Source organism: Callospermophilus lateralis, chromosome 7, assembly GCF_048772815.1.
Source record: "Callospermophilus lateralis isolate mCalLat2 chromosome 7, mCalLat2.hap1, whole genome shotgun sequence".
NCBI lineage: Eukaryota > Metazoa > Chordata > Mammalia > Rodentia > Sciuridae > Callospermophilus > Callospermophilus lateralis.
The window spans coordinates 90,488,393-90,516,368 of NC_135311.1; the positions used below are offsets into that span (position 1 = coordinate 90,488,393).

A 27,976-nucleotide genomic window follows, 5' to 3' on the forward strand; every position below is an offset into this window, starting at 1 on the left:
TTGTTCTTACTCCAGAGCCTATGTTCTTAATGACTGCACTTACTCTCTCAATTTTTACAAATTAACATCCTTGAGAATATTTTATAGCCAAAAATCTGTATATAAAAAGTAAACATTTCATTTCAATATTAACTGAGATAATCCCATGGAAATATAGGAACCAGAAAGGCATACCACTATTATAGTAATCTTTCATCATTGTATTGGCATTTTCAACTTTTGTGGTAAGACAAGAACAGATATAGAACATTCCTGTATGACCAAAGGAATACTTATAAGGAAGGTTACAGATGATCTTAACTGCCTTTACTACTCAACAAAACTATAAACTAATTTTTTAAAAGATTAAAATGAACTTCTAGCAAAAACATTTAATCAGTTTTTAATAAAAACATTTTTATTAATGAATTAGTTTTACACCTAGAGAAAGAAAAATTATTAAATCATTTGTAGAAATAGATGAGTCAAATGCATGTATCTTGCCTAATCTGTCTTATAGGTGGGAGCATTTATTCCCTATTCCTAATATTTTCTTTTATTTGAGAGAGTATAAATGAGTGTGTTCATCTCCACTGTTATTCTCTTACTTATTTCTACCTAGGAATAAAGGTGTGACTTACCTAATTGATCAGTTAGGGAGTAGAAATGTGGATATGCTTGGTTCCTTGCTTTCCCTTTCCTGGTACCCTGCAGGCAGCAGAAAATATGATTCAGATTGGCTTCTCCAGGCTACAAATTTTAAAGAGAGATTACACAACATGGAGAAGTCTGTAGCTATTAAGCTGTATTTGCTAAGTCTAATTCTAGGATTTATGATTAAGGAGTTCTTTGTTGCTACTTTTATTAATAGATTTAAAAATAAAGGAAAGAATCATTCTTTATAGAACTCAAAATTATCAAAACTGCTCAAAAAATGACAGAATTTTACTTGATAATTGAAGTAATGGGAAAGTTTTTACCAAATAATCATCCCTAACCCCCCTAATATAGCCCATATCAAGGATCTTCTTAGAGGCTTAATCCATAAATATGAGAGTAATTTATAATATGTGTACATTGGGCAGGATTCTTTAGAGAAATGGAATCAATAAGGTGCACACACACACACATATACACACATAGTCATGTAGTGCTAACCATGTTTCAATCAGTGATAGACCACATATATGATGGTAATTGAATTAGATTATGTTACCTAATGATATCATAACTTTCTTAATTTGTAACTGTTTTTAAGTAACATATATCTGTATAAAAAGATTTTTTTATAAGGTATTGGTTTATATGGTTATGGAGGTTGAGAATTATCATTTGTAAACCCAGGCAAACTGATAGTATGGTTTGAAGGCCTGAAGATCAGAGTACTAGTGGTGTATATGCCAGTCTGGCTTTGAAAACCTTAGAATGAGGAGTACTGAAGGCAGAAGATTAATATCTCTTACAAAAAAATAAAAAGCATTTAAAATATTCAGATTCAGTCTTGATATAGTTATCTGTAAAGACATAGTAGGATCTTTCTTGATAAAATATTTGAGATAAAAAGTAAACAGTTTGTTTCAATATTAACTGAGATAATCCCCATGGAAATATAGGAACCAGAAAAGCATACCACTATTATAGTAATCTTTCATTTGTATTGGCATTTTCAACTTTGGTGGTAAGACAAGAACAGATATAGAACATTAATATTCTTTTTTTTTGTGGGGGTGGGGTACTGGGGATTGAACTCAGGGGCACTCAACCACTGAGTAACATCCCAGCCCTACTTTGTATTTTATTTAGAGATAGGGTCCCACTGAGTTGCTTAGTGCCTCACTTTTGATGAGGCTGGCTTTGAACTCATGATTCTCCTGTCTCAGCCTCCCGAGCCACTGGGATTATAGGAATGTGCCACGGTGCCTGGTGGAACATTAATATTCTTAAGGAGAAAACCAAGTGATCATTATTTGTATGAAATATTAATATCTACTTAGGACTTTTTTAATCAGCTTTTTTGCTGTTGTGACAAATGCCTGAGATTATTAACTTATAAGTAAGAAAGATTTATTTTGGATACATACATATATATATATATATATATATATATATATATATATATATATATATATATATAAATAAAATCACCTGGCCCTGGTGCTTTGGGCCTATGGTGTTAGGATCATGTGGAAGGAGAGCTCTGTTTACCTCATGGCAGACAGAAAGCAAAATACGAAGGAGAGACCAAGCATCCCAATATCTCCTTCAAGAACATTCTGACTGACTAAACTCCTTCCGGTAGGTCCCACCTCCCAAAGTTTGCACCACTTCCCAATAGTGCCATATGCTGGTTACCAAGCTCAAGAGCATTAACTGACAAATAGTCTTATGATGACATTAGCAAAGATGGCAGAATAGGTGGTTCCAGCAATATGTTCCTCCAAAGAAATGTCAAAAAAAAAATGAGAAAAAATGAACTCTTGGGGTTGGGGATATAGCTCAATTGGCAGAGTGCTTGCCTCGCATGCACAAGGCCCTGGGTTCAATCCCTGGCACCACCAAAAAAAAAAAAATGAACTGTTGTCAGAACTCTAGAAAATAGTCAAAGGTCTATAGCAACCAAGCAAGAGCTAAATCAAGAAAAAAGCAACTTAATATGCAATAAAGGAAGTATGCAAAAAGCTAATCAGAGAACTTAGGTAATGAAATACATTGGTACTAGCTTTAAATTCTTTCAAAACTTTGCTAGATCTTTGAAAATTGTGACATTAAAATGTTGAAGGAAAAGTGAGTTCTAAAGAAGTAAAATGTAGGTAACATAAAAGATTTATTAAAAGCACCCCATTAACTCTTAGCAATAAACGACAAAAGACGATTAACATTGCTAGGAAATTTTTGTGGCATCTTCACTTATTTTTCCTCACTCCCTCTAAGGTGGTGGTCTTTTTCTGTGTGTTTGTGCAAAGAATTGAACTCAGGGGCACTCTACCATTGAGCTACATCCCAAGTTTCTTTTTATTTTTTGAGACAAGGAATTGCTAAGTTGCCCAAACTTATGATCCACGTCCTCCAGCCTCACGTGTAGCTGGGATCAAAGATGTGTGCCACCACACCCCGCATAGTGGTAGTATTAAAGGCAGTAACCCACCTTTGCAGTATGAGATCTTGGCCTATCTTATTCTCGAAGGGAATCTTATCTCAAAGAATTAAGTTTGTTTTCTTTAATTGTCTTGGGGTTACTTGAAGGACTGAGACAAAGCAGTTTTCTTTTTTTCACCAAACTCAAAACTCTATCAAGCAATAAAGCAGCTGTACATAGGGCATTCTTTAAAAACATTCTTTTTTTTTTTTTTTACTTTTTATTTTTAATTATTTTTTCTTACATATATGACAATAGTAGAATGCATTATACTCATAATTCTCCATTCACAGCTAAAACATTCTAAGAAAAATAAACATATACAATGACACAAATATGTATTAAAATATGTCAGAAGTAACCAAAAGAAAATTATATGAGTATATTAGTATTTCACAAAAGAGGCTTTGGAGAAGTTGTCATAAAAAACTCACTGCTACTTGTGGCAAGAGTATACAACTTAACCAAACAAGGGATATCTCAAACCCTGTGAAGGAAAGTGTACGGATGAGTTTGTTTTGGAAATTAGAGTATTGAGTAAGGCCTGGAAATACAGGGGAATTTGAAAAGTTTCATACATACTTTGGGTAGAATACATTCTCCAAAAGAATATGAGAAGATCCTAAGTCTTTACCTTTAACTGACTTCTAGGCTCAGTACGCACAGGAAGTGAAGGCTAAGAAAAAGTTATAAATAGCTTGGCCACACATTGAAGGAAAGTCGAAATACAGAGAGCATATCTGCAAAGATTGGGAATTGATTTATTTTCTTTTTTTTTCTTTTCCTTCTTTTTTTAGTTAAAAAGCATTTTTTGAGAGAGGAGGTTGAGGGGAGATCTAGGAATTCAAGGAAATTTTTGATAGGACAGTAGCTTACCACAAGCTAAAGAACAAAGAGTTCTGAGATAACAGAAGACAGAGAACACAGAATTTTACAAAATTTTTGTTTTTAAAATTTGATAAGCAAACAATTATTATCCTCAGAAAACTATTAAAAACAAAGAGCATAAAGAATCAGATTTCAGGCAGGGCGCAGTGGCAACACACCTGTAATCCCAGTGGCTTGGGAGGCTGAGGCAGAAGATCACAAGTCTAAAGCCAGCCTCAGCAATGGCAAAGCACTACACAACTCAGTGAGATACTGCCTCTAAATAAAATACAAAATAGGGCTGGGGATGTTACTTAGTGGTCAAGTGTCCCTAAGTTCAATCCCTGGTACCCCTCCCCCCACAAAAGAATCTGGTTTCTGGAATTAAAATAATAATTTAAATTTTCAGTTTTAAACAAGAAATTATGAAAGATACAAGGAAACAAGAAAATGTGACTCATTTAAAGAATAAATTAACAAACTTTCCATGAGGAAACAGAGATGGAACTTACTAAACAAAAATTTAGATCAATTACATTTGATATGTTAATAGAGCTAAATGAAACTATGGATAAACATCTAAACTAAGTGAAGAGAATGATGGATGAACAAATAAAGAATATCAATAACAAGAAATTGTAAAAAGAATCATTCTGGAGATTGAAAGTATAATAACTGAACTGGAAAAACTGGAGTTTTCAATAGTAGATTTGAGCAAGATGGTGAAATAATCATTGATTCTTAAAAATAGATCAATTTAAAAATTCTAACCTGTGTAGCAGAAAGAAAAAAATAAAAGTGAGCAACACCTGAGGGACCCATGAGATACCATAAGCATGGCTATATATACATAATGTCACTCTCAGAGAGGAAGGAGATAAAGGATGCAAAGAATGTTTGAAGAAGAAATGACCAGAGTCTTTTCAAATTTGATAAAAGACAGAAATCTGCACTTCCAAGAGGGTCAACAAACTATAAAAGGATAAACAACAACATCCAGGTAGAGACACTAGATAATTAAACTGTCAAAAGACAAAGAGAAAAATCTTGAAAGCAATAATAGAAAAGTGAATCATAAAGGACTCAGTGGTTGACTGCCCCTGAGTTCAATCCCCAGTACCCACTCTCCAAAAGAAAAACAATAATTATAAGACTATGTTAATGGGCATATAATGTGTAAACATAATTTTGAAAACAACATAAAGTGGTGGGATGGAGCTGTGTAAGGAGTAGGGTTTTTAGGTCCAATGACACAAGTATATGCGAAAGGGTGCCAATAGAAACCAAAAGAAAGTTAAGACCGTTATACTAGTATTATGCAAGTGTCTTTAGAGAAATTGTTATAAGAAACAAAAACATCTATAAAGAAGATATTGCAATTATAAACACACACACCTAACAAGAAAACCCCAAAAGATACAAAGCAAGAATGGACACAGTTGGAGGATAAAATCGACAATTTTACAATAATAGTTTCAATATACCACTGCCAATTATGAACAATGAACAAGATCAATAGGAAAATATAGGATTTTAATGGCAATATAAACTAACTAGAATAACAAACATACACAGAATACTCAATCTCTAAACAGCAAAATACATATTTTTCTCAAGTTTACATGCAACATTCTTTAAGATAGACCATTATATTAGGACACAAGACATGAGTTGATAAAATTTTAAATTTTGAAATCATCTGGAGAACTTTTCTGACCATAGTGTAATGAAACTAAAAATCTATAATGGATGGAAAAGTGGAAAGTTCACAAATATGTAGAAATCAACAGCATATTCTTAAACAACTGGTAAGTTAAAGAATAAAATACAAGAGAAGTTGAAAAATACTTTTAGACAAATAAAAATGAGAATACCATATGCTAGAACTTATGGACTGAAGTGAAAACAATGCTTAGGGCGAAATGTATAGCTGATATAGCTCATTGTAGAATGTTTGCCTAGCAGGTGTGAGGTCTGGGTTAGACCAGTAACCTAACTTTATACCTTAAGATGTAAGATCCAAAAGCTAGCACAAGGAAGGGAATAATAAAGATTAGAGTGAAGATAAGAAGATTTCAGAACTAGTAAATAAAAAAAGTTGGTAGTCTGAAAAGATAGACAAAATTAACAAAACTTTTGCAAGATTGACTACCCAAAAATGGAGAAATGATTCAGATTACCAGAATCAGAAGTGAAAGTGGGACTCCTGACCTTCCCAAAACAAAATGGATTATAATATAATACTACGAACAGTTGTATGCCAATAAATTAGATGAGTAAATAAAATGGACAAATTCCTAGACACACACAAAGTGCCAAAACTGACTCAAGGAGAAATAGAAAATCTCAACAGATGTATGACAGATTTAATAGTTTGGATATAAGACATCCCCCAATGTCTTGTGTTCATGCAGAAGTGTTCAGATATATAGTAATTGGATTGTGAGAGCTGGAACCTAGCGAGTCCATACTCGGCCTCAACCTTGGACCCAGAGGAATGGAGCCTCTATGGACTGAGACCTCTGATACCCATATGGCAAAATAAATTTTTCCTCCTCTAAGTTGTTCTTGTCAGGTAGTTTGGTCACAGTGATGCTAAAGCTTACTAAAACAATAAGAGATTGAATTAGTAACCAAAAACCTCCTATCAAAGATTTTACAGGTGAATTCTATGAATCATTTATAGAAGATTTAATACAAATCTTTTCAAAAATGAGAAGGGAAAAAAAAGAACGGAACATTTTGAAACTCATGAGACCAGCATTATTCTGATGCCAAAGTCAGATAAAGAAATTGAAATAAAAGAAAACTACAGACCAATGTTCATTATTATTATGGATGTAAATATCCTTAACAAAGTATAAATAAACTCAGTTCAGCAGCATATTAAGTGGATTATACAGTATGGTCAGGTAGTGTTTATCCCACTGATGCAAGAGGGGGTCAACATATGGAAATCAATCTATGTAATATACAATATTAATGGAGTGAAAGACACCCTCCCCGCCACCCACCCCCCCCCACCCCTCACACAGTGTTATCTACCTGGCTTTTTCTCTGTATATAGCTTGCCATTACTGCTCTTAATTTAGTTCCTGATCTCCTTTCCATTAGGTGTCTTTAGATAAATTGAAGAAATTCAGTTATTTGAACAACCACCTTTACCAGAATTTGCTATATGTATATTGTCAGGGGAAAGGTCATTCTCACGTTAAGTGAATCTTTACAGAAGTAATTCAGCTAAATTAATAATTTCTGACCTCTCTGTGTACTTTATTCATTCATTCCTAAGAAAGTAAAAGTGACTAATGTGATGACTACTTCTAAATTTTTTAGTTATGATTTTTCACTTGCAGAAGGCTTGCATTCTGATCTCACCCCTGCTGAACAGGTTGTTGCTTATCTAGCTGTGCTAGTTAGTATTTATTCCATACATTCTGAAGTAAAAAAGTATTTAATCTGTTTAGTTGTAGATTTAAGACCACATTTTTCAATCACCCTTACCAGTAATGAAGGTAATATTTTGATCTCCATTTATTTTGTGCATCTATCTTGGAGTTTCATTCAAAATCAGGCAGAGAAGAGATATGCTTTTATTGTATGATTAAACCTTACTATTTACTTGGTTGTATTTGAAATATTTAGTGTAAATAATGTATTTAATACTTAAAAAACATTTATTGTGAAATACTACCACTAATAGAAGTGTATAACACATATGTGTAGTGTAAAGAAAGAATTAATTCCATGTGCTTTACTAGCCAGCCTAACAAATAGAATACCCTTAATTGTTTAAAGCTCCTGGACACTCTCCTATCACAACCCATTTCCCACTGGAAATACCTTAGACTAACCCAGAAATGCTGAAAAAAAAAATAATAATTTAAACTACTTTTTTTCTGTTACCAGTTAAATTAAGAGGTTTAATAATATATAACTATAAAATTGGGAAATGCAGTCATTTTTTATTTATTGCTCTTCTTGAACATAATATTAGGGCATGTAGCTTGAGATTTTATTTTTTAACAGCTTTATTGAGGTATGTAAATATATTTTTTGAGATATAAATTTATTTATCATTGAGGTATATATATTTGATATATAAAAATGAACATATTTAACTTATAGTTTGATGGGTTGGAGGTTTTCTGTTAAACTTATTTAAACTAAGAAATGTAATTATGTTCAAACTAAAATTAGCAGTAATTTGTTGTCTTCAAATAAAAAAGTTTTAAATCACCCTAATATATTAATATTGCTAATTTGTAATATGTATATTTATTTGTGTAGCAATTATATTATTAATGACTGTGTAACAATATATTCCTGCATACTGAGCTTACCAAACTTTCAGTTAAAGGTTACCAAAAAAAAAAAAGTAATTCAATATTCATGGATATAATTTCTTTCTTAGATCTCTTTATAAACATAGAAATTGTACTCTTTCCAATTCATTAAAATATACTAATATTTATTTTTTGTATTACTCATTAGATGCTATTAAAAAATTTCATTAAGATAGAAAATTATGAAATTTTGAGTTAGTATTCTTACTTATTGAAAACATTAGATACCAAAGCTCCTTCATTTCATATTAGGAAAACAATAGTTCTAGCAATGAAGTAACTGCATTTATTGAGTTTAGATTCTATTTTTAATTTTTAAGGAAAAGAATTATTTTATTAAAACACCATGATTTAACCAAAAGTTAGGAAGTTTAACATTTAGAAATATATTGTTTGTGATCACTGACAAAATAATTGCTAAAAAGTGGTATAAATCAGCAGTGAAAGGGGTTGCAACTTTTAAATTATTATTATTTGAAGATTAGTAATATGCCCAGTTTTTGTTTGGGGACCATTGTTATTTTTAGATGATATGAACAAATTTAACAAACTTAAACAAGGTTTAAAAAGAGATAATAACCATACTACTCTACAAATTTCTTGAAAACAGAATCTATCATTTTCTCAACAAGTATAACCTTCCACATTAATAGGAATATAAGAAATTTTTACTGGATAAAAATTGAATCATTTCTTTTCAAATAAACAGATCTGGAGAATATAATATGTATGTGTTGACCATGATATGTAAGAACATAAAAATCTTATCATGTTATTATCCAGGTCCATATCACTAAGTGGACCCATAATAACAGACTGCTGATATTATACCAGATAAGCTTGAAAAAGAAGGAAAAGAGGTGTGGAGATCAGAAATTACAGTAAGGATAATTTGGAGCTATCCCTAAAGCACTAAGGTATTTGTATATGCTAATAGTGTGATGACAGAGGATCTCTTGAGGTGGCCTCATGAATTATTTGTCATCTTTATTTACTTTCTGCCATTATTATAAAAACAGTGATTTTAAAAAAATAAGTACTAGATATTCTTAGATTTTGCTATGACTGATTTTGTGTAAATCTGATACGATAGTTTTGATTTCAAATAATTTTTCCTTTCTTTCTCTTTAGGCATAATGGCCACTACCTGGGATTTGTTTGATTCATACAATGCTCTAGAACTTTCATCTTTATCATCAAAACAATCTGCAATTAAATCAGATAGTAAAGCAAATGTACGTCCTAAAGATTGGGATCAAGGGCCGACACAAAGTACCATAGGGAAAAGTAAGATTTTGTTTATTTCAGTTTTTTGAGTGATGCTTTCACATAACATTTTAAATTGTTTTTTTAAACAATGGCAAAGTTTTCTTTCTGATGGAACAGAAAGCTTTTACTCAGTAATAATGCTGTTATTCTTTCACACTGCTTTGAATTCTAGATATCTGCAGAATTTTCAAAGTTCTTTCTCATGGTCTCTTTACTTGGTTTCATACTCTTTCACACACATGAGTTCTATTATTTATATATTTATATGTATGTGTGTGTATATATATATATATTCTATTATTTATATATATGTATATATATATATAGTTAACTATGTTTTAATCAAAACCCATTTAAAACAGCAATACATTAATGTGACTCTCAACTGCAGGTGATTTTATCTCCACAGGTACATTGGTAATGTCTGGAGACATTTCAGAGCATCTTGGGGTGGATGTCAAGGGTCTGCTAAAATTTTTTGAGTATTCAGGACAGCCCCTATAACAAAGAAGTCCCTAATGCAGGGCTAAGAAACCCTGCATTACAATTTAGCTTTTAGTATTCTAAGTTTTAAGATAAAATGTTGTGATTAAGTACATAAAATTGTAACTTTCCTAGCATATTTGCAACATGGAAAGTTTTTACCATGTCCACTTGTAAAGGGTTTGTTAAATTCCTTTGTTCTTCTTGTTAAACTTATTTAGCAGTACGAGGGATTGAAGCCAGTGAAGCCACTGAGCAGCTACACTTTTTATTTTATTTTTGAAACAGGTTCTTGCTAAATTATGGAGGCAATCCTCTTGCCTCCTGAGTACCTGGGATTCCAGACAAAGACCGTTATGCCTGCCATCCACTTGCAAATATTTTGTGATTAACCTGATTTTATCTACCTCTCCTGCAGAGTCTTTATAAAATTATATTACTACATTTAAGGAATAGTCTTTATTTCAGAATAACTATAATCTCACAGAGTTTTTGTAAGTTCTGACAAATTTTCATAATTAAACTTTTTTCACTTTCACTGATTTTGATCCAAAGACAGATGTAATATTTGAAAGTTCGGTAAGTTAGTAAATAGTTTTAAACATGAAGTTTAAAGAAAATTGATAAATTCCAGAAAAAAGCTACTTTATAATTGACTATATTTCCTTAAGAGATTTTAGATCCTTAAGATCTTTAAATTTGGTCTTTTTATCTTGTTTAATCTTTTATTTTAATCTAAATTTATAGTATATGACCTATATTCTTTTGTTTCTTTAATCACATTTATATTCATGTAGATTTTAACTATATTTTAATCATAAATTTTTATAGTGAATTATTTGTAGGTTTCCCAGAGAACAAGGAAGGAAAGAATGTCAGAAAAAGAAACATTTGTATATTTTTTTAATAGTCATCATCTTTTTTTAATTTAATTGATTTTATTTTTAAAATACACAATAGCAGAATGCATTAAAATTCTTATTACACATATAGAGCACAGTTTTTCATATCTTTGTACATAAAGTGTGTTCACGCCAATTCATGTCTTTATACATGTACTCTTTTTTTGCATTACAGTTCTCATTACACATATATACCACAATTTTTCATATCTCTGTTTGTATATAAAGTAGATTGACACCCAATTTGTGTCTTTGGATAATGGTATCCATTACATTCCACCATCCTTGCTAATTTCCTGCCTCCTCCCTTCCCCTCCCACCCCTCTACCCTATCTATAATTCATTTATTTCTCATGCTTGCCCTGCCAACCCCACTATGAATCAGCCTCTTTATATCAGAGAAAACATTCAGCATTTGTTTTTTGGGGATTTGCTGACTTCACTTAGCATTATTTTCTCCAAAGCCATCCGTTTACCTGCAAATGTCATGATTTTTATTCTCTTTTATTGCTGAGTAAAATTCCATTGTGTATATATGCCATATTTTTTTTTTATCCATTTATCCACTGAAGTGGGCATCTAGGTTGGCTCCACAGTTTAGCTGTTGTGAATTGTGCTGCTATAAACATTGATGTGGCTGTGTCCCTGTAGTATGCTGTTTTTAAGTCCTTTAGGTATAGTCCGAGGAGAGGGATAACTGGGTCAAATGGTGGTTCCATTCTCAGATTTCTAAGGAATCTCCAGACTGCTTTCCATATTGGCTGCACCAATTTGTAGTACCACCAGCAATGTATGATTGTACCTTTTTCCCACATCCTCGCCAACACTTAGTGTTGTCTGTCTTCATAATAGCTGCCATTCTGACTGCAGTGAGATGATATCTTAGAGTAGTTTTGATTTGCATTTCTCTGATTGCTAGAGATGATGAGCATTTTTTCATATATTTGTTGATTGATTGTATATCTGCATGTGAGAAGTGTCTGTTCAGGTCCTTGCCCATTTGTTGATTGGGTTGTTTGTTGGTTGATTGTATATCTCCTTCTGAGAAGTGTCTGTTTAGGTCCTTGGCACATTTATTGATTGGGTTATTTGTTTTTTTTCTGTTTAGCTTTTTGAGTTCTTTATGTACCCTAGAGATTAATGCTCTATCTGATGTGTGAGGGGTAAAAATTTGCTCCCAGTATGTAGGTTCTCTGTTCACCTCACAGATTGTTTCTTTTGCTGAGAAGAAACTTTGTAGTTTGATTCCATCCCATTTATTGATTCTTGGTTTTAATTCTTGCGCTATAGGAGCCTTAGTAAGGAAGTTGGGGTCTAATCCCACATGATGAAGATTAGGGCCTACTTTTTTTTTCCGTTAGACACAGAGTCTCTGGTTTAATTCCTAGGTCCTTGATCCATTTTGAGTTAAGTTTTGTGTATGGTAAGAAATATGAGTTTAATTTCATTTTGTTATATATGGATTTACAGTTTTTCCAGCACCATCTGTTGAAGAGGTCATTTTTCCCCAATGTATGTTTTTAGCACCTATGTCTAATATAATATAATTGTAATTTTGTGGGTTAGTCTCTGTGTCCTCTATTCTGTACCATTGGTCTACTAGTCTATTTTGGTGCCAATACCATGCTGTTTTTGTTATTGTTGCTCTGTAGTATAGTTTAAGGTTTGTTATACTGATACTACCTGCTTCACTTTTCTTGCTAAGGATTGCTTTAGCTATTCTGGGTCTCTTATTTTTCCAGATTAATTTCATGACTATTTTTTCTATTTCTATGAGGCCTGTCATTGGGATTTTGATTAAATTTTTTTAAATCTGTACACTGTATGGTCATTTTGACAATATTAATTCTGCCTATCCAAGAACAAGGTAGATCTTTCCATCATCTAAGGTCTTCTTTAATTTCTTTCTTTAGCATACTGTAGTTTTCGTTGAAAGGTCTTTCTCCTCTTTTGCTAAGTTGATTCCCAAGTATTTTATGTCTTTTTGAGGCTATTGTAAATGGAGTAGTTTTCCTTATTTCCCTTTCAGAGAACTTGTTAATGATATACAGAAAGGCCTTTGATTTATGGATGTTGAGTTTATATCCTGCTACTTTGCTGAATTCATTTACTAGTTCTAGAAGTTTTCTGGTGGAATTTTTTGGGTATTCTAGGTATAGAATCATACCGTTGGCATATAGTGCCAATTTGAGTTGTTCTTTTTCCTATCTGTAACCCTTTAATCTCTTTCATCTTTCTGATTGCTCTGGCCAGTGTTTCAAGAACTATGTTAAATAGAAATGGTAACAGAGGGCATCCCTGTCTTGTTCCAATTTTTGGAGGGAATGCTTTCAAATTTTCTCCATTTACAATGATGTTAGCCTGGGGCTTAGCATAGAAAGCCTTTATAATGTTTAGATATGTTCCTTTTATCCCTAGTTTTTCTAGTGTTTTGAACATGAAGTGGTGCTCTATTTTGTTGAATGCTTTTTCTGCATCTCTTGAGATGATCATATGGCTATGATAAACTGGTATTCTTCTTTAAAGGTCTTGTAGAATTCAGCTGTGTGTCCTTCTGGTTCTGGACTTTGTCTTGGTTGGTAGGCTTCTGATGGTGTCTTCTATTTCATTGCTTGAAATTGATCTTTTTAAATTGTGTATATCATCCTGATTCAATTTGGACAAATCATATGACTCTAGAAATTTGTCGATGCCTTTGATATTTTCTATTTTATTGGAGTAGAAGTTTTCAAAGTAATTTCTAATTATCTCCTGTATTTCTGTAGTGTCTGCTGTGATATTTCCTTTTTCATCACATGTTAGTAATTTGAGTTTTCTCTCTCCTTCTCTTCATTAGCATGGCCAAGGGTTTGTCAATTTTATTTATTTTATCAAAGAACCAACTTTTTGTTTTGTCAATTTTTTTTAATTGTTTCTTTTGTCTGATTTTAATTTTTCCTGTCTTCTATAGCTTTTGGTGTTGATTTGTTCTTTTTCTAGGGCTTTGAAATGTAGTGTTAAGTCATTTAATTGTTGACTTTTTTCTTCTTCTTCTTTCTTCTTCTTCGTTTGGTGCTGGGGACTGAACTCAGGGCTTTGTGCATGCTAGGCAAGCACTCTATCAGCTGAGCCACATCCCCAGCCTGACTTTTTCTTCTTTTAAGGAATGAATTCCATGCAATGATCTTTCCTCTTAGTACTGCCTTCATAGTGTCCCAGAGATTTTGATACGTTGTATCTGTGTTCCTTTTCACCTCTAAGAATTTTTTAATCTCCTTCCTTTCGCAACCTGTTGTTCATTTAGTAGCATACTATTTAGTCTCCAGGTGTTGGAGTAGCTTCTATTTTTTGATTTCTAATTTCATGCCATTATGATCCGATAGAATGCAGGGTAGTATCTCTGCTTTTTTTATATTTGCTAAGAGTTGCTTTGTTGCATAATATATGGTCTTTTTTGGAGAAGGATCCATATGCTATTGAGAAGAAAATGTATTTCTGCATTGAAGATTGAAATATTCTATATATGTCAGTTTATTTGTACCTCAGATTATTTGTACCTCACCTTGGTGTTGGGCTTCCTGCCCATGTCCCAGGATGGATACTACTGCAACTATAGGTGGTGGTGGTAATAGCAGAAGGTAACTTGAGACAACAGTGGAGGTGCGCCAAGATGGATGCAACATCTTTCAGAGATGAGGCTGAAAGGGTGGGCCTTACACTGGCTTTGGGATGCCTTCTGCAAGCTGCAGCTGCTTCTAGGCCCTATCTATTTTCCCCAAGATAAAGGCATGGGAAAGGCTATGGGGATGGCTATAGTTGTCTCAAGATGGAAGTGGGTTAGACCTGGGCTCCCAGGTGTTGGTGGTCGGGGGTGGACCCAGGCCTACGCTGTGCCTGGGCTCCCCCACTCCTTTTAATTTTGGCAGGGTCTATAGCATCTCCTATTTTATTCCTGATTTTATCAGTTTGTTCTCTCTGTCAGTTTTGCTAGGATTGTTAATTTTATTGATCCTCTTTGTTTGACTTTCTCTATTTTTTTCACCTCCATATTAATTTATTTCCGATATTACGTTTTCTATGTCTTTCTTTTTGATTGCTTTTAGTTTATTTTGCTCTTCTTCTTTTTCTTCTTCTTATTTTTTTTGCCTTTGTTATTGATTAAGGAGTTTAGATTATTGATTATTCTATTTTCTAATATATTCATTTAATGTAACAAATTTTCCTTTTAGCGCTGCTATGTCTGTGTTCCACAAATTTGGATATGTTGTGCTTTCATTTCATTAAATATATTTATTTTTTATTTTCCTTACAACTTTCTTTTTTAAATCCCAAGTTTTAGGAGATTTTCTTTTTATCTTACCACTATTGATTTCTCATTTTATTCCATTATGATTAAAAAACACACTATGATCTCTCTTCTTTGAACCCAGTATGACTTATCTTCTTTTAAATGTTGTAAGATTTGTTTTATGGTTCAGGATGTGTATTCTATGGGCATTGGGTAGAGAGTAATTAAGATTTTTTTTTTAAAGCTAATGATGTTGTTGGGTTTGTGTATTTTATTGCTAATTCACTATCTTTTTAGTTTATTGAATTTTGGATTTGTTTCTCCTTTCTATTCTAATGGTATTTGCCTTACCTATTTTGCAGTCTTACTTTCTTCTATATAAACATTTATGATCACTATATCTTTTTGTTGCAGTCATTATATAATATTGTTATATGTTTCTGGTAATTTTCTTTGCTATAAAGTCTGTTGCATATAATGGTATAGCCTCTCCTACTTTGTTTTTGATAATGATTGCCTGATAGATTATCTTTTTCCATTCTTTTACTTTCAGTTTACCTATATTACATATTTGAAATAAATTTCTTATAGACATCATATATTTGAGTCATGTTTTTAATCCTGTATTTGCTGATTTCTGCCTTTGAGTTGTAAATATAATTTGTATTTAACATTTATTTATATATTACTCAGTAAATTGGCTGTTTGTTGTTTTTTTTTTTTTTGCTTTCTTTATTTTTGTTTCTTCTTTATCTTTTTAATAACTTCTTGCTGTTTACTCAATGTTTTTTTATGATTCTACTCTAATACATAAAAACACACACACACACACACACACCCACACACACATATTTAGTTTATCTCTGTAACTTTTTGAGGATTTACTCTACATATTGCACTCTATACAAATAATTACAGTGTTTCATAATTCCCTATTTGTCTTAAATATTTCTAAATATTTAGATATTGAAACATTTAGATATTTAGATGTAGAACTACATCAGACAATGTAATTTTTCTTCAATCATAAACATCTCAAAAGTAGGAAGTTATATTTTATTTAATTCTCCCCATTGTCCTTTTTCTCTTTTCTGATGCTCCAAAATTCCTTTTTTTTTCACATTTTCTTCCTATTTAGGGGAATTTCTTTAGCTATTCTTAGGGATTTTTTTTCTCTTTGGTGGGGCAGAGAGACATTCTCTTAGTATTCTGCAGTCTAAGAGTATCTTAATTTTCCCTTATTTTTATAGGATATTTTCACTGAGTGTAGAATTCTGGGTTGACACCTCTTTTCATTCAAAAGAGTGTGGGCTACTTGCTTCTAGCATCTCTGGTTTCTGATAAAAACCCTACTGCTACTGAAATTATTTTCCCTCTATAGATAAGATATAATTCCTTTTTCACTGCTCCCTAGATCTTTTTCTTCTATTTTCAATAGTTTCAATATGATATTTCTTGTGTATATTTCTTTGGGTTTATTCTCCTTCAGCTTCATTTAGTTTCTTTAATCTTTTGTTGTTATTTGCCAAATTTTGAAAGTTTTCAGCTATCATTTGTTCAGGTACTTTTTCCATCATACCTTCTTTCTCCTCTTCTAAAATGCCAATGATAATGTTAATCCTTTTGTTACAGCCCCACAAGTCCCTGAATCTCTGTTCACTTTTCTCACACTATTTTCTCTGTTTTAAAAATTAGATTGTTTCTATTATACTTTCTTCAAGTTTATTGATTTTTGTCCCTCTACTTCTCTCCATTCTGTTGTTGAACCCCTGACTTGTTGAGCCCCTGACTTGTTGAGTCCCTGACTTGAGATTGTGGATTTTGTTCATTGTATTTTTTTCATTTATAAATTTTCCATTTGATTCTCTTTATTTGCTAAGATGCTCTATTCCTTTGATGATACTTCCTAATTTTTGTATGCTTCAAGTGTGTTCATAAATACTGTTGAGGCATTTTTTATGATGCCATTTTGATTTTTTTTAACAGATAAAATCTACCATCTCTCAGTGTTAGTATCTATTCTTTTTTGTTTGTTTGTTTGTTTTTTTAATTCAAGTTGAGATTTTTTTGGTTCTTGGTATAGTGAATGTCTTTCAATTGATACCTGGATATTTCATGTATTGTGTTAGGATTCAGATCTTTTTAAAACTTTCCATTTTACTAGGCTTTTTTGGGGGGACACTATGCTAGCAAGGGAAAATATGAGTCATTGCCTGATTTCTACTAAGTGGGAATGGAAGTCCAGATTTCCCACTTGGTTTCCTGTGATATCCTCATCACTGCTGAGTAGTAATGGATGCTCTGAGTTCCATTGATACCTTGTGGCTAGCAAGTATAGGATTGTCTTATTACAGAGTCACATGTGGCCTCCATTGACACTACAGAATGGAGGTTGTGTTCATTACTGCTGGGCAGTGATAAAAATTCTGATTATCCATTATTCCAACACTGATTACTCCAGCAGGGTGGGGAAGGGAAAATTTGTTACTTCCAGATGAGTGTGGAATTCTAGGCTCCCCAGCTGTTCTTTTCTGATATTTTTTTATGTTTGGTGGAGATGATTATCCTGACTTTATTGTGCTTTCTCTGATACTGCACATAGTAGAAGGTCAGAGGATTGAGGTACCTTGTTACAACTTTGTCAGTATGAAAGTCTAGGCTCCCACTTTGCCTTGGTGGCTTGGAAGAGGTTAAAGTTTTATTTGTTTTGTTTTTGTAGTGTTTGGCTGGAGTAAAATGATTGTCATCTAAAATCTCTCTTTCACGGATGCTCCTTTTCTGATCCTTTGGATAAAGAGAATAGGCTTCTGTGGGCATTTTTGTCTATGCCCAATGGTGTTTCCAAATTGCTGGCTTGGGAATGTTTGAAACAAAAAGAATATCCCAGGAATTCACCACTGTATCATTCCTTGCTTCTCAAGTATCCTCCTACTTGTTTTCCCCTATTCTCTCTTCCCTTCAAGGGGACTCCTTATTTTTTATTACATATAAAATTTCCAGTGTTTTTAGTTGAATTTAGCAGGTGGAATAGGGTAAATTGTTCACAGCAGTAGTAATACCTGCCAGCCCTTTTTATGTTTTTCTTTTTGTTTGTTTGTTTGTTTTTTAAGAGACAGGATCTTGCTAAGTTGCTTAGGGCCTCAATAAGTTGCTGAGGCTGGATTTGAACTTCCAATCCTCCTGCCTTAGCCTCCTGATCACTGAGATTACAGGCAAGCACCACCACACCCAGCTTCCTTCATTCTGTTTAAGAGTTTATTAAACAGAGTAGTAGGCAGAATTATGGTCCCCCAAATTTGTACGCATTCCAATCCCTGGAGTCTCAGAGTACCTTACATGGTAAGAGGATTACCTTACATGATAAAAAAAGTTTTTTCAAAGGTGATTACAATAGGATCTTCAGCTGGGGAGATTATCTTATCTAAACTAATTGGGCCCAAGGTAAACGTGTGAGTACTTAAAACTGGAGGACCTTTCTTAGCTTGGTCTGGGACAGAGATGTACCGACAGAAGAAGGTCTAATATGCAATGTTTCTGTGTTTGAACATGGAGGAGAGGTTGTGGGAAACCTCTAAGGAGCTGAAAAAGTCCAGGAAACAAATATTTCTCTTAAGTTTCCAAAATGAACATTGTTTATATCAACTCCTTGGTTTTGGTTCAGACCGCTAACCTACTGAACTAGAAGACAGTAAATTTGCCTTGTTTTAAGTCACTGTACTTTTTTTATAGCAGTAATAAAAAACTACTACAGAAGTGTAGTGTTTCCATAAAACAATCATCAAGTCAGAATTTTATTATATAAAGACTGATAATTTTACTTCAATGTTAAGAAGTTTGAATGTATCACCCCAAGTTCAGTTGTTGGAAACATAATCCTGAAATCCATATTAATGATATTTGGAAGTTTGGCCTTTGGTAGGTAATTAGAGTTAGATGAGATCATGAGGGTGGGGCCCCAATGGTAGGATTAGTGGCTGTATAGGAGATTGAAGGCAGACCTGAGTGCATGCTTCCTGTCTCTGGCTATGTGATGCCTTCTGTCATGTCATGAAACAGTAAAAAAATAACCTCTATAGGTGAAGCTTCTCAAACTTGAACTTAACAACCTTCAGAATTGTAAGAAATAAGTTTATTTTCTTTATAAATTTCCCAGTTTATGGCAATATGATATAACAACAGAAAACACATGAAGGCAGATACACATTATTTCAGGAGGTTATCATTACTTCCCTTTTGAAAAACAGCTTTTTTTTATGGTTAAGAAGTCCAAAACAAGTCAATATATGTTTATATTGCATTTATTTATACAGAAAACATTTTAATAAATGTCTGTTAAAGTTGTTGGAAACTGGAGGAAAACAAATTGATATGACAACATGTCATTTTTGAATTTTTAGAATGTGTGAACCATCTAGTATTATTTAGATATTTTATTATTGTATCATGTTTGTATTTTGCAGGTAGTGAAGCTAGTTCTCTTATGGATATAGAAAATGTAATTATGTCTAAAATCCATGATGATGAAGAGGACCACGCAGATGCAATATTAAAATCTGATAAATTTCGTCAAGATTTATTTTTCATGGAACGTGTTCTAATGGAAAATATATTTCAACCCAAACTTGCAGCTTATCGTCAACTTCCTATTTTAAAAGGTATTTTTTAAAAAAGATTATGTTTAGATAAACTCAAATAACTTAAGAAATTTAAAAGGTATTTTTACATATTTCTAAATCTAATCTCCAAGATGGGTTGTTACTTATGAGAGGACATGTTTATACAGTTTTCAATACTAAACATGTAAGTAGCAGTGAAGTCCAGGTTAGGGAACCAACAGAACGTTGTCTCAGATTCAAAACTTCATAAGCATGTATAAGGAACTGAACAGACCTTTCTCAAAAGAGAAATACAAATAGTCAACAAATATATGAAAAATGTTCAACTTCTCTAGTAACTAGAGAAATGCAAAATAAAACTACATTGATTTTTGATCTCACTCTAGTCAGAATGACAACTATCAAGAATACAAGTAACAACAAATGTTGGCATTCCCCAGAAAGAATACAGGTAACAACAAATGTTGGGTTCTGCAGAAAGGAAATACTCATACATTGTTTGTGGGACTTCGGATTGGTGCAAACCATGCTAGAAAGCAGTATGGACATTCCTCAAAAAACTAGGACTGGAACCACCATTTGACCCAGTTATCCCACTCCTTGGCATATATCCAAAGGATTTAAAATCATCATGCTACAGTGACATCAATCTTTATAGCAGTATAATTCACAGTAGTTAAGCTTTGTAATCAACATAGATGCCCATCAACAGAAGAATGGATAAAGAAATTGTGGTACATATACACAATGGAATATTACTCAGCCATAAATAAGAATGACTTTATGACATTTGCCAGTAAATGGTTGGATATGGAGACTATCATGCTAAGTGAAATAAACCAGTCCCAAATAACCAAAGGTCAAATGTTTTCACTGATATGTAGAAGTTAAACCACAATAAAGGGTGGGAGGGGAAGAAGAGAATTTTTTTATATTAGACAAAGAGATATAAAAGAAAGGGAAGGAAATAGGAATAGGAAAGGCAATAGAATAAATCTAACTTGATTTTCCTGTGTACACATGAAAATACCTAAGTAAATCCCACTATCATGCCGAATGGGGTCCGAATCAGAATAAAATATATTCCATGTTTGTATAATTTTATCACAATGTATTCTACTGTCAAGTATAACTAAGGAGAGTCTATTCAAAAAAAAAAAAAAAAAAAAAAAAAAACCTGCCAAAAAAACTTTCTAAGCATCTTTGGCTCTTTATATTTCTGCATTCAATTAGTTGCTTACTTTCACAGTATCTCTCATATTCAATCTCCCTTTTCCATTGCCATTGATACTTTTCAGTTTTTGACTTTTATTACCACTTCCTAGTTTTATTTCAGGGGCATTCTTCCTGTTCTTGTTGCTACAATCCCATCTCATATATTCACAGAATATTTAATTTTTTATTTTTGGTGGTGCTGGGCTTTGAACCAAGGCACTGTGCATGCTAGGCAAACACTCTACAACTGAACTACCTATACCACAGCCCCTAGAATATCTTTTAAAAATTTAGAGATTTATCCTATTCAGTCTTTCAATATGAGAATGAAGAAAATGAAACCTTTAGAAACTTTTTAAGGTTACATTTAAGTAATTAAGTTAAGCATTCAGTTCCTGTTTCTGCTATGGCATCCTGCCTTGCTGATATATCCTGAACATGACATGGAAATTGATTACTCAAAAATCTTCAATACATTCCTATTGCCTAGAATAAACTACAAACCTCAGAATATACCATTCAAAAGATGCCTTCAATGATGCCAGAGACTACTTTATATCTTGGTATTACTTTAGAGTCCCTAAATTTAGCTATACTAGACTTACTGGGTAATCCCCAAATTTAAGACATTTAGTTGGAATTTGCTTAGCAATCCACCCTTGACTCTGCCTCTTCTTTGCCTATTGTATTCAAATATGGATTACAACAAATTCCTTCATGAAATTTTTCTTGATCCTTCAAGGCAAAGTTAATCTTACATATGGTTACATCAAAAGGTTGGGTTACAAAATAATATGTATAACAAATGGTTGTAAACCATTTTACCTGGATACTTGTAGAAAAAATATTGAAAAACTATGTTTCTCTCTCACCTTAGGTTGATATTTTAAAAATTTCATTATATATGTAAATTTTCATCCTGTATTTAAAAAGTTGTATTATTGCAATGTAGAGTACTCTAAATACCGAATTTATAAAGCAAAAATTTTGATTTATCACTCCTTTAAATACATTTAGTGATACTTAGTAGTCAGGTTTATCCCAACAAAATACAGTAACAAATATTTTCAGTGAAAATTATTCAGTGAAATGTATATATTTTAACTGTATTTTTTATACATTTGAAGATTATGAACTTGAATAACCAACACCCTAATCAACACATACAACATGTTCACCAATCCTGAAGATTACTTTGTGCTTCTAAATAAGGTTTACCTGCTTTCAGACAGGAATTGACCTGATTGCTGTCACTGCAAGTTAACTTTCTCTATTCTGGCATACCATATAAATAAATGGATTTGAATAGTAGGTATTCTTTTGAATCTGATTTCTTTTGCTTAACATCAATGTTTTTGAGATTTATCTAGGTTGATTTGTGTATAAGTAATTTGTTTCTTTTCTCAGTGGTGTTCCAGTGTATGAATATACCATAACAACTTGTTGCTCCTTTTGCTGGATGTCTGCTTTGCTTTCAATTTGAGGCCATTGTGTATAAAGCTGCTATGTGTGTTTTTGTGTGAGTCTTTTGGTAGAAAGCTTTTAATTTCTCTTGTACAAATACTTAGAAATTATTGGGTCATTGGGTAGATGTATTCTTAATAAACTATGAAATACTTTTCCAAAGAATTATACCATCTTTCATTCTCACAAACAGTGTGTAAGAATCCCTGTTGCTCCGCATTCTTCATAACACCTGATGCTTGTGATTTTTTTTCCCCCATATTTCAGCACTGGAGATGGAACAATCCAGGGATGCTCTTCCATTAAGTAACATTCCTAACCCATTTTATTTTGAGAGAGGTTACTGAGACTGGCCTCAAACTCTTGAACCTCCTGCTTCAGCTTTCTGCATCATGGAATCACCAGCATGTGCCACAACACCAGGCTTGACTGGCAATCTTTTTAATGTTGTCCTGAAGACAAATAAATATTGAGTATTTGTTTATGTGGTTAATTTTGGTCATTTATATATCTTTTGTTTAATGTTTAATCCAAGCTTTTGCCCACTGTAAAATTGTCTCTTTAAAGATCATGTTGTTGAAGCTTACTTTTATATATTTTGCATATAAACTCTTTGCCAGTACATATATTACAAATATTTTCTCTAACTCTCTGGCTTATCAATTTATTATTTTTTTATATCTCTTGATCAGGCTAGGGGTAGCTGAAAAAAATCTCATGATGAGCAGGTTTTAATTTTGATAAAATATAATCTATTATATTTTTTAAGTTAATTCTTTCCATGACCTCTCTAAAAAATCTTTCCTTGTCCCAGGGTTGTAGTGATTTCCTTTTAGGCTTTTTCCTAAAAAGCTGTATAGTTCTAGCTTTTATGATTATGTCTATTATGTATTCTGAATTTTTAATGTTTTTATTCTTAATAAATTTCATTGTATATATTTAAGATATACAACATACTATGAGATACATATATAGTGAAATAGTTATGGTAAGATAAATTACTGTCACATTATCTATTTTGATTAATTTTTGTGAGCAGAGTAAGATAAATTTCAAGTCTGTCTGTCTCTCTCTCTTTCTCTCCCCTTGCATGCAGTTCTTTCAGCATAATTTTACAATTTTTTCAGATTTATTAATTTGAACTTTATAGTGATACTTAGTAGTTGGGTTTATCCCAACTCATAAATGCATGGAAATGGATTTCAGTCCATTATCCCCCACTTTTTCCTCCTATCCTCCTTCCCCTCTCTTATTTTTCTTCTTCGGTTCTATTTGACTTCCTTTCACTTGTCTAATAAGTTATATTTGGTTGGTTCTTTATGTTATTCTATCCTTCCCTTCCCCTTTCCCTTTTTTAGCATTAGATTCTGCATATAAGAGAAAACATTTAACTTTTGCATTTCTGAGTTTGGTTTATTTCCCTTAGCATTATATTTTCCATTTTCATCGATTTACTAGAAAATACCATAATTTCATTCTTTTTTATGGCTGAGTAGAATTCTATTGTATATGTGGACCATAGTTTTTTATTCTATTCATCTATTGATATGCATCTGGATTGATTTCATAATTTAGTTATTGTGAACTATGCTGCTATAAACATTGACATGGCTGTGTTGCTGTAGTATGCTAGTTTTAGATCTTTTAGGAAAATACCAGAGAGTAGGATAGCTAGGTCATATGATAATTTCATCTCTAGTTCTTTGAGGAATCTTTATGCTGCTTTCTAAAGAGATTGTACAAGCCTTTCCCACTGTCAGTGTACAAATGTAACTTTCCCCAAAACCTAGCCAGCATATATTCTTGATCATTGCCATTCTGACGGAATGAGATGAAATCTTAGTACAGCTTTGATTTGTATTTTCCTGATTGCTAGAGATACTGAAAATTTCTTCATATATTTGTTGGCTAGTTGTGTTCTTTTGAGAAGTTTCTGTTTAGTTCTATTGCCCATTTATTGATCTTTTTTAATTGAGTTCTTTGTATATTCTGGATGTTAATCTCCTGTTGGAGTAGTAGCTAGCCAAGATTTTGTCTCATTCTGTAGGCTCTCTCTAAACACTCTTAATCACTTTCTTTGCTGGTGCAGAAGCTTTTTAGTTTGATGACATCCCACTTATTGATTCTCAATTTTATTTCTTACACTTTGAGGGTCTTGTTAGGAAAATCAGTGCCAGCACCTATATGATGGAGTGTTGATCCTATGTTTTATTCTTGCAGTTGTAAAGTTTCTGATTTAATTTCTAAGACTTCAATCCACTTTTATTTGAGTTTTGTGCAGGGTGAGAGAGTGGGGTCTAATTTCATTTTTCTACATATAGCTATTCAGTTTTCACAGCATCATTTGTTAAAAAGACCCATATTTTCTCCAAGATATATTTTTGTCACCTTTATCAAAGATGGTTAGGATGTGAATTTGTCTTTGTATCTTTCATTTAGTTCCAGTGGTCTTCATGTCTGTTTTGATGCCAATACCATTAGCATAATTTTTAAAACAGTATTTGTATTTCCCCATTAATTTATTTGACACTTGTTCCAAAATCATATTACCATGTAAGTTTATTTCTGCACTCCATTTCTTGCTACTTTTTATTCTATAGCAATACACTATATTGTTTACTGTAGCTTTATAGTAAGTTTCAGTTAGAGTACTCCTGTAAAACTTTTACTACATGACCTTGACTATTCTAGTTGCTTTTTATACCATATATGTTTTACGGATCAGTTTGCCAATTTCTACTAGAAACTTGGCAAAGATTTTGATTTAGGTTACATCGAATCTTGAATCAGTTTGGAAAGAATTGACAGCTTAATAATATTTAGTATTTTAATCTATGAACATTGTTTCAACATTCATTTCATCTATGATCATATTATTTAGGTAAGAATTTGTAAACATCTGCAATTAAAAATATTTTCAATATCTCCCATTATCTTTTTAAATTTTAGCCTTTGATGTTTTGAATGTTATTGTTTTTTAAAACTTAATTTTATAATTGTTTCATGCTAGTGTATAGAAATCATTGATGTTATATATTGGCTTTCCACTTGCATTCTTAAAGAGTTTTCTTATTAGGTCTATTATTTTTGTGGCTTCTTTAGGATTTCTATTTTATAAATATATATGTATGTATATTTATAAGCAATATATAATAGATAATCAAGGTATTTTTATTATATTATTTGCAAATATGATTTTATTTATCTCAATATTTTAGCCTTCTTTCTTTCTTTTTTATTCTAATTTGTTATGTATGACAGCAGAATGCATTACAATTCATATTACACATATAGAACACAATTTTTCATATCTATGGTTGTATATAAAGTAGAGTCACACCATTAATGTCTTCATACATGTACTTAGGGTAATGATATCCATCTCATTCCACTATCTTTTTTATCCCCATTCCCCCTCCCTTCCTCTCCCACCCCTTTGCTCTATCTAGAGTTTGTCTATTCCTCCCGTGTCCCCCCTCCCTACCCCACTATGAATCAGTCTCCTTATATCAGAGAAAACATTTAGCATTTGGCTTTTGGGGATTGGCTAACTTATTGCACTGAGTAGGATTTTCAGTAAAATGCCGAATACTCATGGTGAGAATATTAGGGAGAAAACATTCAATATTTAATTGTTGAATATGTTGTTAATTATAGAATTTTATAAATGCTTTTTATTAGTTTCCGTAAGTTTATTTCTCTTTCTAGTTTGCTAGACAATTTTAAGATAAATGGTTATTGAGTGTTGTACAAAGTTCTCATCTATTATTTTTTTCTTCTACTTCTATTAAAGTGACTTTTTAGTTATTCAGTGTGTCCATTTGGTCAATTACTTTGAGAGATTTAACAAATGTTAAAGCAAACTGAATTCCTGTGCTTAATCCTCACTTGGTTATGATGTATTATCCTTTTTACATATTGATGGATTCAGTTATTCTTTAATACTTATTCTTAAGAATTTTTGTGACATGCTCCTACATATATTTTTCTGTAATTTTCTTTTAAAGAACTAATGTATCATGAATTTTATGATGAGCTTATGAGTTTTGAAAATCTTCCTTCATTCACTTTTTCAAATTCTGTAATCTTTATAATATTCTTTGACCATTGGGTAAAATTACTAGTGAAAGCATTGGGCTGATTTTTCTTTGTGGGAAGTTTTAATATTACAAATATAGTGTATTTGTTGGATATAGGGTTATTCAGATTTCTATTTCTATTTCTTTTGTTGTTGTTGTTGTTTTTCTTTCTTTTTTTTAATTTGTTTTAACAGATTTCTATTTCTATCAGTGTTCATTTTGGTAACTTGTAAGGAACTTGTTCATTTTGTCTGTTTTGCTAAATATATTTTAATAAATAGATTCATAATATTATCTCCTTAAATTATATCTCATAATATCTATAAGATATAATTATAGCTTCTATTTCATTCTTGATTTTTGTAACAGTGATTTTTTTATTAATCTAATTGGATATTTACTAATCCGTCTGTGGATTGTTGGTTTGCTTTCTTGATTTTCTTAAATTATATGTTTTTAAGAAGTTTCTTCCATTTAAAAAATGTTTTTATATACATTGTGTTCAATTTACTCTTCTTCTTATAGTTTAATATGGTAGAAGTTTAGGTCATTAACTTAACATTTTTCTTCTTGTCTAACATAGACATTTAATACTGTAAATTTCACTGTAAGTGCTCTACCAATTATATACCCCAAATTTTGATATGTTGTGTTTTTATTATTATTCAATTCAAAATAATTTTTTTAAAGAAAGAGATAAAGAGAGAGAGAGAGAATTTTTTTAATATTTATTTTCTAGTTTTCGGCGGACACAACATCTTTGTTTGTATGTGGTGCTGAGGATCGAACCTGGGCCGCACACATGCCAGGCAAGCGCGCTACCAGGCGAGCGCGCTACCGTTTGAGCCACATCCCCAGCCCCCAATTCAAAATAATTTTTAATTTTACATGTGGATTTTTCTTTGAGCCAAGAGATTAGAAGTGTATGTGTGGTTTTTTTAAAATTACTTTTGTAGTTGTAAATGGACAGAATGACTTCATTTGTTTATTTTTATGTGGTGTTAAGAATTGAACCCAGTGCCTCACACATGCTACACAAGCGCTCTACACCGCCCCAGCCCGAGAAGTATGTTTTAAATTTTAAATAATTTTTAACTATTTATTTTCTAATTTAACACTGTTAATGTCAATTTTATATGATTTCTGTGTTTTAAAATATAAGAGACTTTATGCCTCAGAATATCATGAATGTTCTGTTTTCTTTTGTTATTTGGCATGATGTTCTTTAATTATATCAAATTGGTTGATAGTTTTGTTTTTTTTAATCTTTATCTTTATTGAGTGTGTGTTGATCTATCGGTTAAGGCAAGTATAGTATTAAAATCTTGGGGATAGGGGTATAGCATAGTGTGA

The 27,976-nt window shown here is 32.1% G+C and overlaps 1 protein-coding gene across 2 annotated transcripts in view; it reads left to right on the forward strand.

Moving 5' to 3' along the window:
- Nucleotides 1-27,976, forward strand: part of Dnai4 (dynein axonemal intermediate chain 4) — a 102,427-nt gene that overhangs the window by 26,303 nt on the left and 48,148 nt on the right. For both annotated transcript variants that reach the window (XM_076862319.1, XM_076862318.1), the window contains 2 exons: nt 9,460-9,615; nt 19,710-19,904. In XM_076862319.1, the coding sequence (XP_076718434.1) occupies nt 9,460-9,615; nt 19,710-19,904 (351 nt within the window). The remainder of the gene's footprint in view (nt 1-9,459; nt 9,616-19,709; nt 19,905-27,976) is intronic.